The sequence below is a fragment of the Carassius gibelio genome, chromosome B13 (genome assembly GCF_023724105.1).
Source record: "Carassius gibelio isolate Cgi1373 ecotype wild population from Czech Republic chromosome B13, carGib1.2-hapl.c, whole genome shotgun sequence".
Classification (NCBI taxonomy): domain Eukaryota; kingdom Metazoa; phylum Chordata; class Actinopteri; order Cypriniformes; family Cyprinidae; genus Carassius; species Carassius gibelio.
In genome coordinates this window covers 14,081,460-14,094,443 of record NC_068408.1, presented here as the reverse complement: position 1 = coordinate 14,094,443, position 12,984 = coordinate 14,081,460, and the positions used below count along the sequence as shown (strand labels likewise).

At 35.8% G+C, this 12,984-nt stretch overlaps 1 protein-coding gene across 8 annotated transcripts; it reads right to left on the bottom strand.

Moving 5' to 3' along the window:
- Window positions 1-768: 768 nt before the first annotated feature.
- Window positions 769-11,168, bottom strand: LOC127970017 (poly(A) polymerase gamma-like). Of its 8 annotated transcripts, none has more exons than XM_052572205.1 (23): window positions 11,001-11,168; window positions 10,195-10,362; window positions 9,184-9,250; window positions 9,021-9,102; window positions 8,793-8,902; window positions 8,454-8,507; window positions 8,238-8,349; window positions 8,060-8,149; window positions 7,767-7,905; window positions 7,543-7,615; window positions 7,337-7,457; window positions 7,180-7,264; window positions 7,048-7,101; window positions 5,159-5,278; window positions 4,560-4,669; window positions 3,696-3,817; window positions 3,419-3,582; window positions 2,874-2,986; window positions 2,539-2,741; window positions 2,323-2,403; window positions 2,103-2,162; window positions 1,914-2,029; window positions 769-1,832 (listed from the first exon to the last, which is right to left on the bottom strand). In XM_052572205.1, exons 1-22 carry the CDS (start codon window positions 11,015-11,017, stop codon window positions 1,931-1,933), a joined length of 2,244 nt encoding a protein of 747 aa, XP_052428165.1. In that variant the 5' UTR covers window positions 11,018-11,168; the 3' UTR covers window positions 769-1,832; window positions 1,914-1,930. The 8 variants fall into 8 exon arrangements, with proteins under 8 accessions (XP_052428165.1, XP_052428167.1, XP_052428164.1 ...); XM_052572207.1 differs by having other exon boundaries at window positions 2,874-2,983; XM_052572204.1 differs by having other exon boundaries at window positions 769-2,029.
- Between the last annotated feature and the right edge of the window lie 1,816 nt (window positions 11,169-12,984).

Here is a 12,984-nt window from a genome sequence, read left to right as displayed (position 1 = left end):
TTCAGTCACCCTATATTTTCAACGTATGGAAAAAGATGCAGAGATATTTAAAGGTGACCGCTGTCAGACCCTCACATCCTGCCTAATATCTCTTTTCGTGAGTCTATAGAACATTAGAATTAGAGCATTAGAATGAGAAAATTACACTGCATGGCGAACTTATTTCTTTACGAACTAAGGATCAACATTTGAAAGAAAAAAAAAATACATGAACTTCTTCTGACAAAGTTCAGCTAAACAGTGGACATTATAATTTTTAAGACTGAATGACAAGTAACTCAAATTAGTAGTATTTTTTTTTTTAAATGAACGTCGTTTGTAGGCTATTTACTGAAGCTCACGCTATTGTTAAACCATGTTAGGGTAATCCCCTGTATACGCAGTGGGAATCTCCCACAAACAAGGACGTTTATGTCCAACAACAGTGAGAAAATTACATTTTTTAAAGAGAAATTACGTTCTGACTTTGTCGAATTGAAAATTACAAAAATATGTACGCACAGGGTTATTCGCATGTTAGTTTTGAGGTTCCTGCATGAAGACAGTGGTTAATGCGAGGTTGTATTTACAACCTTACTAAGTTTACGTCACAGGGATCGCCCATAGTATGTGACGTCATCGTAAGCAATAATACTTACCATCTAATAGCCTATACTTAAGTAAAGAATAGGTTAATGAAGGTGCCGTTTTTTCTCCCCGTAATTCAAAGACAACTGTTTTGAATTGTGAGAAGAGAGAAAGAGGAAAAAACAAAACACAGGAGCCACGTTGGGGTTTTGTGATTTTTATGTTCTTAATGTAAAGGCAGTTTACATTACATACAAAAATACCCTTTCAAATACAACTTTTTGCCCTACAAAAAGAATGACAAGTCATTTTTTTTTAAATTGTCCTAAAGGTAAGGAAGATTCAAACTGAGTGATGAAATGAATGTCTAGAAGAATAAGTTGTTCAAATGCAATACATGTGTGATATAAAAAACTTATAACGGTACAAATAAATAAAATGTTAAGAAACCCCAAAAATGAATAGTAAGTTTATGTTCTCTGTATATTGTAACAGAGTTGGACAGTAGCTTGCAAAAAGATGGGGGGGGGGGGGGGGGGGGTTGGGGGGTCATGGAAACTGCCATCCAGACCTCCATGGGAGGCGCAGGGGTGATGACGGAGGGAAATACAACCATGCACATGCACACACAAGAAAACCAACACTGACTCAATCACAAACTCTTTGTAAAACCAAACCTGCCTTTAAATATTGGCCCAACAAACCTAAACCTCAGATCTAATACTTTTCTTTTGTTATGAGCTGTTAACAAAAATATGGAGTGGCTGCAGCGATTAATGTGATGGGTAATCGAGTCTTGGTTTTTAGTTACGAATGCTGGTCCATCTACACACTCTCACTCATACGCACCCCACACAAAAGGTCCTCCCAGAAACTGAATCACAACCGATACAGCGAATACAAAAAGACTGCAAGGAAAACCTTCGGACAAACAATGAAGAATCTTATTTACAGAGACAAACAGGACAATTTTTTTTGAAACTTTTTTTGTTAATAAAAACTACATTAAGGTGGCATAGAAAGACTAACAATGATTTTTAAAGTTATATACAAACTACATCTACTGTACAATTTGTTTCAAAAGCTCAAATAGATGTTTAAGCAAGCATTCTGACACAGTAAGGCATAAAAAAAAGAAAATGGAAGGGAAAAATCATTACTTTACACTAACTCTGTAACAAGCAGGAAGACCAGCCAAATATCAGTAGCAGTTTAAAAGCAGCACTGCTGTTACACAAGTGTAGTTCCACTCTTTAAGGGATAACCTGTGCAGACAGATGTTCAAGAAGAGGGGAAAAAACAGATTAAAGCGTGAATCAATGAGTGGCAGCAACAATTAATGTTACCTGTAGATAGCTCATTGTTATCGGTTAAGAGTGAGCCTGATTGAATTTTTAATCACACGGAGGTTGCTTGTGGGAATTGGGGAAGATGCATCCGGAAGCTCTTTACTGGGTAGTCTCTGAAAATACAAAACCCAGTCAAAAATATTTTCAATATGGACTTCAAATTACGATTATTACTATGTCAATTACCTGTGATCTTGATGTATCAATTGTTGGTATTGGCATAGGTTTGGTTGTTGAAAGACCCTCCTGTGTCAAAAAAAAATAAAAAAAGTTTTTTTTTGCAAAAATATTGCAATAGGTCTTGTGTTGATGCAAGAAACAGTTTCAGTATAAGTGAAATGAGCCAGTTGTGGTCAATACCTTGAGAGTAAGGCAATAAACATGAGGGGAGAAAAAAAAACCTTACCACTGTTGACTCCTCTTCACTGTTCAAGCCATTACTATTTGGAGGGTACGGCTCTTTAAAAGCAGAGTCATCTGAAAACACCTGAAGCAAAAGAAAATTTATTTCACATATTAAAGCAGATTTAAGATTTTAGACTAGATTATATGAGTGATCTACAGAAAGGTTGATCAATTGTAATGGATTTCTTGGCCGGTGTATTTTACTAAAGCTGAGCACCTCTGTATCTTTGTGCCTCTTAGGTGGATCTTCCAGAGATGGAGAGTGAGGTCTCTTTGGCGCTCCATTGACACTGTTGGGCAGTTCAGTTAGGCCAGGGGAGGTAGAGGTAATCCGGGGTATCACACTGCGGCCCACCACTGTAGGAATAGTGTTGCCAGCGGGAGGTGCCGGGGGCTTGGCAACTGGAGTGGCAATGGGCTCTGAAAATAAAAACAAAAAAGTACTAGATGATTGGCATCAGAATAAAATTTAGCTTAATTCAGACCCCACCTACGTTTCCCCAATAGAAAAACAGGAACAAGTCCATAACAAGTCCAGAAGATGGAACTTACTGGATCCGATGACTGGAATGGACATTCCCTGTTCTGGTTTTGGAGGAGAAACTTCTGATGCTGGTGGGCTGTCCATGAATGCAAGTACTGGATGCTTGGGTGGGCTTATACTACTGACAAAAAAATAAAAATAAAATATATATATTTACTACAGTTACTATTTAAGACATTTAAGTAAATTTATGTAACAGCATTTTGACAATACAGCTAACTCATAGTTAAACATCTGAGTTTGAGAATGAGGCCATAAAATTAGCTTAACCACAAAAAACCATGACACTCTACATGCAGTTTGTGACATTTATAATTTCCGCACTATTACTATAAGCAAGTGTAGAGTAATATCCAAGTCTTGTTTTCGGTTCAAACCTCTAGACCTTCTATACGTTTCTGGCAATCAATGGTGATGCCATAAACTTAAAACGGCATTTCAGTATCCTGGAGAAGTAGAAGTCAGTTGGCTTAAAATCTTGTGATCTTTCAGAAATCCCTTTGGTCTGAACTAGCTAAAATCACAAATATTTCATCCTGATCAGTGACGCTACCTGTCTTCAGGTGTGGAGGCTGGCTGGCATGGTTTGCTGACCGGTGTAGGAGAACTGAATGGAGTGCCGATGTCTGTGTCCCTGGAGCTGTCCAGCTGACTGCCATCCAGAGAGCAGCGCTTTGACCCCCCACCATTTGAGCTCCGATTTATATCTCCCAAACTCTGCCCAAAAGAGAGATAGGATACAGTTGCGATGTAGTTTAGCTTCTTTACAGACTAAAGAGTATTGAATTTTACTATAAACACTAAGATACGGTTTTTTTTTGTTTTTTTACCTTCTTCTTCCTCTGCACAAGTTCAGGAGGCAGGTAATGATGCAACTGTTTTTTCTTCACATGTGTGGCCTCAATAGTCATGCCATCCTTTAGCATGTTGATATTGCTGGCCTGCCTATAAACTAAAATGAAACACAGCTTTTAGACATTAAAGCGTTAGTTCACCCAAAAATGAAAATTATGTCATTAATGATTCTAACTGACCCTCTGATGTCACATGGACTACTGTGGTGATGTTTTTCTTACCTTTCTGGACATGGACCGTATACCGTACATAGGTTTTCAATGGAGGGACAGAAAGCCCTCAGACAAAATTTTAAATATTTTAAACTGAGTTTCGAAGATGAACGGAGGTCTTATGGGTTTGGAACAACATGACGGTAAGTTATTAATGACATAATTTTCATTTTTGGAAAATGTATTCAAACCAGGAAAGTCCGCTAGTCACTTGCTTTGGTCCAGATCAAATACAATGCAGATTTTTTGTAGTGAACCAGAAATTGTAAACAAAACTACATGTGTGCTAAGGTCATCCATTCATTAGACAAGACATTCTCAAGCAGGGAAAAGCAGCAAGTGCAAAAACAGGCTAATCATGGAGATCTTTCTTAGTGCAGTTTTTATTCTTTCACTGATTTGGTGTTATCAGATACTAATGTAATATGAATAAACTTACGAGCATTGTATAAGACAATGTCATATGGTGTTGTAATTACGACTTGCACCAAAGGGGATAATGAACTTAGGTTTGACTCAATCGAAACAAACAAGACAGGTGTGAATACACCCTAAAAGACCCCAAGTTCTAACAACTACATCCACAAGACATGAGCAAGGAGAAAAAACAGAGGCTGAGAAGCATACCAGTATCTGTGAAGGACTGGATGTCGTAGGTCAAGTCAATATTCACACAGTCAGAGTTGTCCAGTTTTTTGAAACTGATTCCAATGAACCACATGGAAACAAATTCATTTCTGTGGGGGAAAAAAAAGCATAAGAATCAGTTATAAATTTGCAAGTTCTAAAGGTCAGTTGAGCAGTCTGTATATACTAGCCATCTGATATCAGTGCCTGCTGTTGGAAAACACACTAACTGAGCACTTGTTCAATAAACATGGATATCATAAAATATTGATTAAAGGTTCATTTAAAGCAGCAGAAGCTGAAACCCTGAGTATACATCTAAAACCAAAATTTTTGAAAAAACATTAACCTGATGTTTGTTATAGCAGAAACAGTACAACGGTAGAAATCTGTCAGCTGGTAGTGATTTCACAATAATGTGCATGACAGTTGTAAATCTATGCAAGCCCGCCTTGCATTATTTACAGAAGTTCCTTATCTATTTCTTTTGCTATAAATACATAAAACAACCACTACATAATAACATACCATTTGTAATATAAACCTACTCCTAGCTAGATAAGACATCTGGTCCTGCCACACACTCATCTGTTACTTACTCGTTGTGATTCTCTTTTGACCCAGGAAAAGACTGTGGGTTGACATGGGCAAGGGTGATGTACTCATTGCGCTCCAAATTTCCAACCAACACTCTTATCTTTGATTCTACCAGTCCAATCCTGTTGAGGCCAGAATATCATTATATGAAGATTCTGTGATTCCATTCACAGAATCCAATTTTTATCAGAGAACTGATTTTGCAAACGGTTGAATATTAGGGGTGTTATGGTACACATGCAAAAAAATTTGGTATGCATGTGTACAGAACAAACACGTTGTTGTTTTAACCACTGCATGTGCGGAATCTAATTTGAAACTTCTGGTTTTAAATCTCATTATTTTTGATGGGAAACAAAGTCTCAAATTCCGGCAATTTTTCAGGAAATACAAACAATAAATGTCATTTTGACACTCTTTGATGTGGCATGACGGCTGTGCAGACATTTTGTGTCATGTAATTACTCAAATCAGCTCAATCAACCACAGAAAGACGTCAATACAATAGTTTGCAGGGAAAAAAAGATGTCACAGCTTTACACTTACTTCAGAAAAGACGGAGCATTTCTGCAAATATTAGCTAATGCGTTCATGATTTATATTTTATCTGTTAGCGACATCTTAATTGCTAAGTGTAAATAAATCTGCCATGAAAACAAATTTTGACAGCCACTGTATAAATGATTATATTAATCAATAAATTTGCATTATGATTAGATTTAGAATTGCAATGTGTTCAATTTTGATGTTTTCATACAATTTATTTTTATTTGAGTGTGATTATATTAAAAATAAAATAAGTTGCATTTATAAACTTATAATAATGTGCATATAATGGGACTATAGTTTAACTTTACAATATTAACAGGTATTTTTTAGCATGAGGAAATAAATTATAATTAAAAAAATAATTATTGATTTAAATTTAATTTATAAGACAGAGCAACAATTTGTTTGGTAAACCCATATGATTATTAATGTAAAAAACAATTTAATTGTATGAGCAAGCCAAACTTTTTTTTATTTTTTTTTATTAGGTCTCTGACACAAATACAATTGTTAGTAATACAGGGCTCCAGAAAAACTATTTTTTCCTAGGAGCACTTTTGCCCTTGACTGAACATTTATAGTCTTAAATCAGCCTGCAGTGCATTCATTCACATATTTTCCCCATTTTAACAGGATAACTGACAAATTCTTTTGATAATAAATAACCTTAAATTATAGAAATTACAATGTGGAGTATTTTTTTAATTTCATAGGGATGACGAATATAAAATTACTATTGTTTTAGATTCATAAATGCACTTAATACTTCAAACGTGTACTTACCTCATACACACACACAAAAAAAAAAAAAACCTGACAAAATCTGATTTCTTGAAGATTTGATTTTATAATTTCAAAATTATAAGGAAAAATTATGAATGACTATTAACCAATAAGTGCCCCTCTGCTGCCATCTACAGGTCGTAATGGTGATTTTATGTGTTTTTTAATTTTACATAAGCATTTGTTTACCACAGTATATTTGTCATCCAATTGAAAACAACATTCAAATTGGATAATTTTTCAGCTTCGAAGTGCTGGAAACAGTTGTGCTGAATCCTTGAAAGTTACTGAAAATTGCTTGAATTCCTCTCTCAAAAGGTTGTACAAACACTGAAATTAATAACATAACATTCTACTATTTCTGCCAAAACACCATGGTTACAGTTAGCTTTACTGCTTCTGGGTTTCTACGTCAGCGCTGTTTGATCCTTTTATAACAGATTGGAATGATTCTCAACATCTCGCAGCACTGTTGCATCTGTGCAGTAAGTATTGCAAAATCACAAATTTTTGCACACACACAAAAAACAAGACTTTTTTTTTTTTTTTTAGCTCTTACCACTCCAGATGGTTTTCCTCAGTGGATGCACTGGCAGTGAGGACAATGTAATGCCTGCAACAAACCAAAAAAAAACCCATTAAATCTTTATTGTAATTGATCTTTGATATGACACTGTGGACATCCACTTACTTATACTTCTGGAAAAAGTTAGGAGGTTCAAACAACTTGGACCAATCGGCTTTACCCTGAAGAATTTCATCTGTAACAGTGAGACCTTAAAACAGAAAATGTAGAAAAATTAGCAAATGGTTAAGAGAAAAGGCCAATTAAAGAATCTGTTACACACCATTTTTGAACTCTTCACTCATGATGGTGCGTGTGGAAGTGGACACGTTGTAGGTGGAGTTCTGTTGTGGATATGCAGGAGTGATGATTGGCATCAGATGATACCTGTCTGATGGATTCACCTATAAATACAAGGACAACCTGTATAGCAAGAAGTCTGTATTTCACTGCATTTCTGTATTTCACAATGAGCATAAGAATACCAACCCGTGGATCCCAGACTGGAAGATTCAAATTGCTGTCTTCAGGTTGTTTTAAAAGCACAGGGTTTGGCCATTCCCTGATTAAGTAAAATTAGACCAGAAACGCAGTTAATAGGGGGAAACAGCATTGGACATTCCATGGCTGCAGGAAAGGGACTAGACATTATCAGCAAAACAATACGTGAAGTTTCAGTTCCACCAAATGAACAGAATGTGCTATGACCTCACCATTTAGAGAAGACCAGAAAGAACTTGTGCACAAGTGTGGCGGCAACAGCATTTGGATAGAGCTGACAAGTTCTGGCCACGAGCATAGCCCAGGAAACTCCACCAAGGAAGCCTAGCATGTTGGAATAGATTCCACGTCCTTAAAAAAAGAAAAAAAAAGAAACCTTCACATGAAAATGCAGTATTACCTTGCTTTTAGCATGGCAAGCCAAGACTCAAAACAAAAGAGTTCAGAAGTCTTGATTTCAAACTAGACAAAAAGTGTCTGAAGACAAGCTTTAAATCAGACTTACGTTTGGCCCACAGTTTAATCGCTCTCAATGTTAACCTGAAGTTCTCTTTATTAGGCACCAGATATAGGATCTCATCTGTAACACGGCAACCTGCAAAACAAAATAAGTAAATGTATGGAAGAATCTACAAATTAGACTGCGTTATGTGACATTTAAATAAAATCTTAGAGGGTATTACCGTTTAAACTGCGAATGCATCTGATGTCCAAGTTTCTGAGGAGAGAGTCTCCTCTCAGGTCCAGGTTGTCAGGAATTGACTGTAAAGCGAGCCTGGCAAACAGCAGATCAATCTGGATGGAGAAGGAGAAAAAAAAAATAAAATAAAAAACCTTAAAACAAAATATCAACCAGACTACATATCATAAATACTTTAAAGGTAAGTTAAGTGTTTTACCTCAATTCCATCAAACTTGAATTTGATGACCGGTACAAATGCATCTTCCACAGCCTGAAAAGGAATTATACATATACTGTTGTCAAAAGTATCGACCATGATACCATTCGATACAGACATTTTAAAAACTTTTCCCGCTAACATTTGAGCGAGATTGAGCAGATTCTTAAACAGTGCTGATTGGTCATTGTGTCATAGCGTGAACCCAATGACCAATCAGCGCTGTTTAAGAACCTGCTCAACAGCACTCAAATGTTAGCAGGAAATGGACGTTTTTTTAAATTACAGAACCGAATGGTATGGTATCACTAATAATTAAGGAATAGAAAAAGTACTCACTCGTAGATCCTTAATCTCATCAAGCCGTTTTAGTTTTTCAAAGAAGGATGAAAAAAAGTCAGTTCTTTCGACGTGACGTGGGGCAACACACAAAGCATCTATATCAGCACCTAAAGAAAAAACAATTTGATATGCACAATACAGTACATATAACCCTTTATAACTGTAAAGCCTCTCTTAATTTATGAAATGACTGCCCTACAGTACAATCAAGCTCATTAAATGTACCTTTTGTGTGCACTCCCAACCTATATGACCCAAAAGTAAAGATTTTGCCACCAACATTCACTACTGCTGACAGTGGAAGATTCTGTGAGGAAAAAGAGATAATTCAGAAAAGCATCATCATGTAACTTTGTAAACAGGTCAAGAGACCTGCAGTATTATTTACCTTTGATTCACTGATTTCTGCAATCCACTCCTTCACAAAGGAATTCAGCTTTCCAAGAACTGCAAGTCTATAAAGACAAACAATAACAGACAAGAGTGTGCAAAAACTGGTTTGCAGGAGACATATTATACACTCAATATTGTAGTAGAAGTCAAATCATATTTAGTTTAAATCAGCAACAAATCAAACTGTGTAAAAAAGAAAATCTGAAGTTAATCTTTGTATAACAAAATTGTATATATATAAAAAAAAAGACTATTAATGTCGAACACCTTGGCAAGTGCACGCTAGAAGACTGAAGAGTGCCATCTTGCGCACATCAGTGCATCAGTTCTACAGCACTTGAAGACTTCACTTGAGTCAGCCAGACGTCAAACTAAACCGTATTTAAAACCGTGGTAGCATGCCTCACAAGTTCATACACCAGAAGAGCAGAGTAAAACAGTTGTAGGGTAAAACATGAAAAATATCCTGTCATACGTGTAAGCCATTCAGGGGAGATGAAGGATGCTATTTTTTATATACTTTAATAAACTCTGATAGGATTTGTCTGAAAGAAGAAAGTCGTCTACACCTAGGATGCCTTGAGGGCGAGTAAAACATGGACCGATTAAGCATGCATTTCACTTGCTGAAGAAAAAATTAAAGGTAGAAAAACCCACAAACGAACAACAACAGAAGTCGGCTGCAGTAAAGGCCTGGCAAAGTATCACAAAGGAGGAAACCAAGTCTCAGGTGATGTCCATTAGTTCCAGACTTAAGGCAGCCAATGTCTGCAAAAGTTTCTCAACAAAATGTTAAAAATGTACATTTTATTTATGATTATAATTATTTGTCCAATTGCAGAAATTATAAAAATTGTGTAAAGTGTCAAAATAGATAGAGATTTATGTTAGTACTTTAATCAAAGATACTACACAGTTTGCAACGAACCACGACAAATATTTGGTACAAACCACCATCTGGAACCACTGGAAAGCAGTGACTAAATCACAAATAAAAACCCCTCACCTGTGATTGAGTTCATCTTCACTCTCAAACACTCCAAATGGTTTCATAGCCTCAGTAAGCTTCTGAGTGTAGATATGGTCTATCTCTCTGGGAAAGGCCAGGCTGATTGAAGAAGTGATGCCATAATGTTTCTGAGGCTGCTGCCCGCCAAGCGTACTGTTACCAGTCCTGCAAATGAAGACACGATGATGACAATAATAATAGTCCAATGCTTTACTGCAGAAATACTAGACTTTAGTACTGAACTCAACACTACAAGAAAAACAAGACATATGAGAAACATTATCTAATCATAACTTATGACAGTACTAAATATATGCAAGGTAAATGAAAAGTGTATTTATGATGGATTGTGTATACACACACGCACACAATGTGCCTATAAACACATACATATACTTTTGACTCAATATACATAATGTCAGACAACATAATACTTCTATATTTAAACGTGGTTTGTTACGTGAAACGTAAACAAGCCAAAGACTAAAAGAACCGCATTTACATCCACCAGCATTGCCCAACTTTTGTGTAAACAAAGACAATATTACATATTCAACACTACCAGAATACTTGTGTTAAATGCAGTTGACTACAACACATGTGTATTTAATTATTCTTATATATGCGAGTGTTTTTTTATTTATAATAAAAATAAAAAACACACCAAGGCCGCTTATCCGCTACAGCATGCATCCTCTTGCCGTTATCTCAACAAACTGGCTAAACTAGCCTAGCACTGTATTTTTTCTCAACAACTAACTCGTTTAACCTACTAATATCCGTGTGAAGCACGGAACACTTACGTTGACATCTCTTTCATGACCTTGCGCAGAAATATCCAAATATTTTCAGAACAAACACGCAGAAAACATGTAAACTCAGCTAGCAGCAGCCCCGTCTCAATTTATAACAATAGTTGTTGCTCCAATATGGCGCCCAGCGTACAGACATTTCCCGACATGCTCTGCGCTCTCATACCCTCTGACGAATGTTTTCAAATATCAATCAGGACGAGAGCGAGAGCAGAGGAGCAGACGATCTGTCAGACGGGTCATTTTCGAAATATGAAATGTGAACAAGAACATCTGCACTCATTGGTAAAAAGTAAGAAACCGGAGCAGATAGGGACTTAATTATTCGTGTGGATGTTTCTCGAAGTGGAGTTATATTTATGGAAGTCATATCTTGTATGGACACGTATTTTAAAGTTTTGTTAACGAGAGAGAGAGAGAGAGAGAGAGAGAGAGAGAAACTATTAACGTTACTGGCCTGGACAACATATTTAACTGTTACAATAAGGTGACCACATTTCCTAGTTCAGTGGTCAAAATATCACTGAAATCTCACTTGTCATTATCCACGAAATTTAAACGGTATGTTTTTTTATTTTATTGTTGCGGGTTCCATACAATAATATCATAATTGATACAGTGGTGTTTGGGGTTTAAACTTACCCAAATGTAGTTTTTTGTATATACAATTCACCAAAAATCACACTGAAAAATAGTAACTATTGCAAATAGCCTGGGGTGTAAAAAGTTCACTTCCTGTAAGAACATCACTATCGTTAAACATGATTTATAATTAATTTAACATACAAGGCTCATTTCAATATATATATATATATATATATGTATATATATATATATATATATATATATATATATTGCACACCATAAGAACTTTTGAGTATTGGTTTACCATATTTACTATGCATGAGATGAAAAATTTAATTAATGCAAAATTAATGAGTACTGCTTAAGTTTAAATAAAATTGTAAGGAGTAAAAAGTACAGCTTTTTTTCTTCAGAAATGTAATCAAGTAAAAGTACAAGTATTCAGTTTACATTTAACATGAATAAAGTACAAATACCCCAAAATAATACTTAAGTACAGTAATCCTTTAAAATTACTAAAGTATTTTACATCCCTGCAAATAGCAAACATCTCTAAATAGTATTATAACAAAATGAGGGCTTTACAAAAACATTAAAATAAAACAATAATTATGATCACATATGATAAATAAAATGACAAATGTTATTTTCTACCTGTATTTAACATTGTCACAACTGTGTACATCCCTACAACCTTTCAAATTTTGTTTATAAAAATATGCTTCTGGAAATGGATCTTTTCTATCCCTAATCAGGGTTAATATTTAGCATTTTAGGCTCATATAGACCATGTGCATGTGCTTTGTGCAAATGTAATTTTGCAAGTGTAATTGATTAGTTTATTATTATTTTTATATCATTCATATCAGAGACTTCAGAGTTGTGATGGCAAAGCTTCAGGAATGTTATATATATATGTACATATATATGTATGTATATGTATATGTATATATATGTATACACAATCCCGCAACCTACATGTCTTGTTATACACTGCACATAAACAGTATTAATTTGTTTTAATATGTATATAATGCAGTGTCTTTTGATAACGGATGATAACAGCACTCTGCTCTCCACCAAGTTTTCCATGGCTACGGTAGCTGTGCTTGCGACCAAGTAATCAGCTCGCAGCTCTGCTGGTGAAAATAGTTGCAATCATATGATAGTCAGCTGTCTAAACTGTTTGGGCTTTTCCAGTTTATTTGCGGGTTGTTTTGAACGTGCTGTAAAACATTTCCGGGGACAACTCCAGTCTGGGACAGGACACCAAAAACCGGGACGGTCCCCAGAAAATGGGGACGTCTGGTCATCGTATGTTACAAAGATCATTTGTGACAACATTCCCCCCACTAGCTGATCACGTCATCAGTGCTGCATAAGTACAAGT

What these genes read in the sequence shown, in the direction of transcription:
- LOC127970017 (XM_052572202.1), bottom strand. Translation starts at nt 10,890, where the DNA reads ATGCATGCTGTAGCGGATAAGCGGCCTTG. An exon ending in GAGGAAAACCATCTGGAGTG is followed by an intron (nt 5,279 to 7,047) that starts GTAAGAGCTAAA and finishes TGGCCTCAACAG; the next exon opens with GATTGGACTGGTAGAATCAA. An exon ending in GTGAAGAGGAGTCAACAGTG is followed by an intron (nt 2,163 to 2,322) that starts GTAAGGTTTTTT and finishes TTTTTGACACAG; the next exon opens with GAGGGTCTTTCAACAACCAA.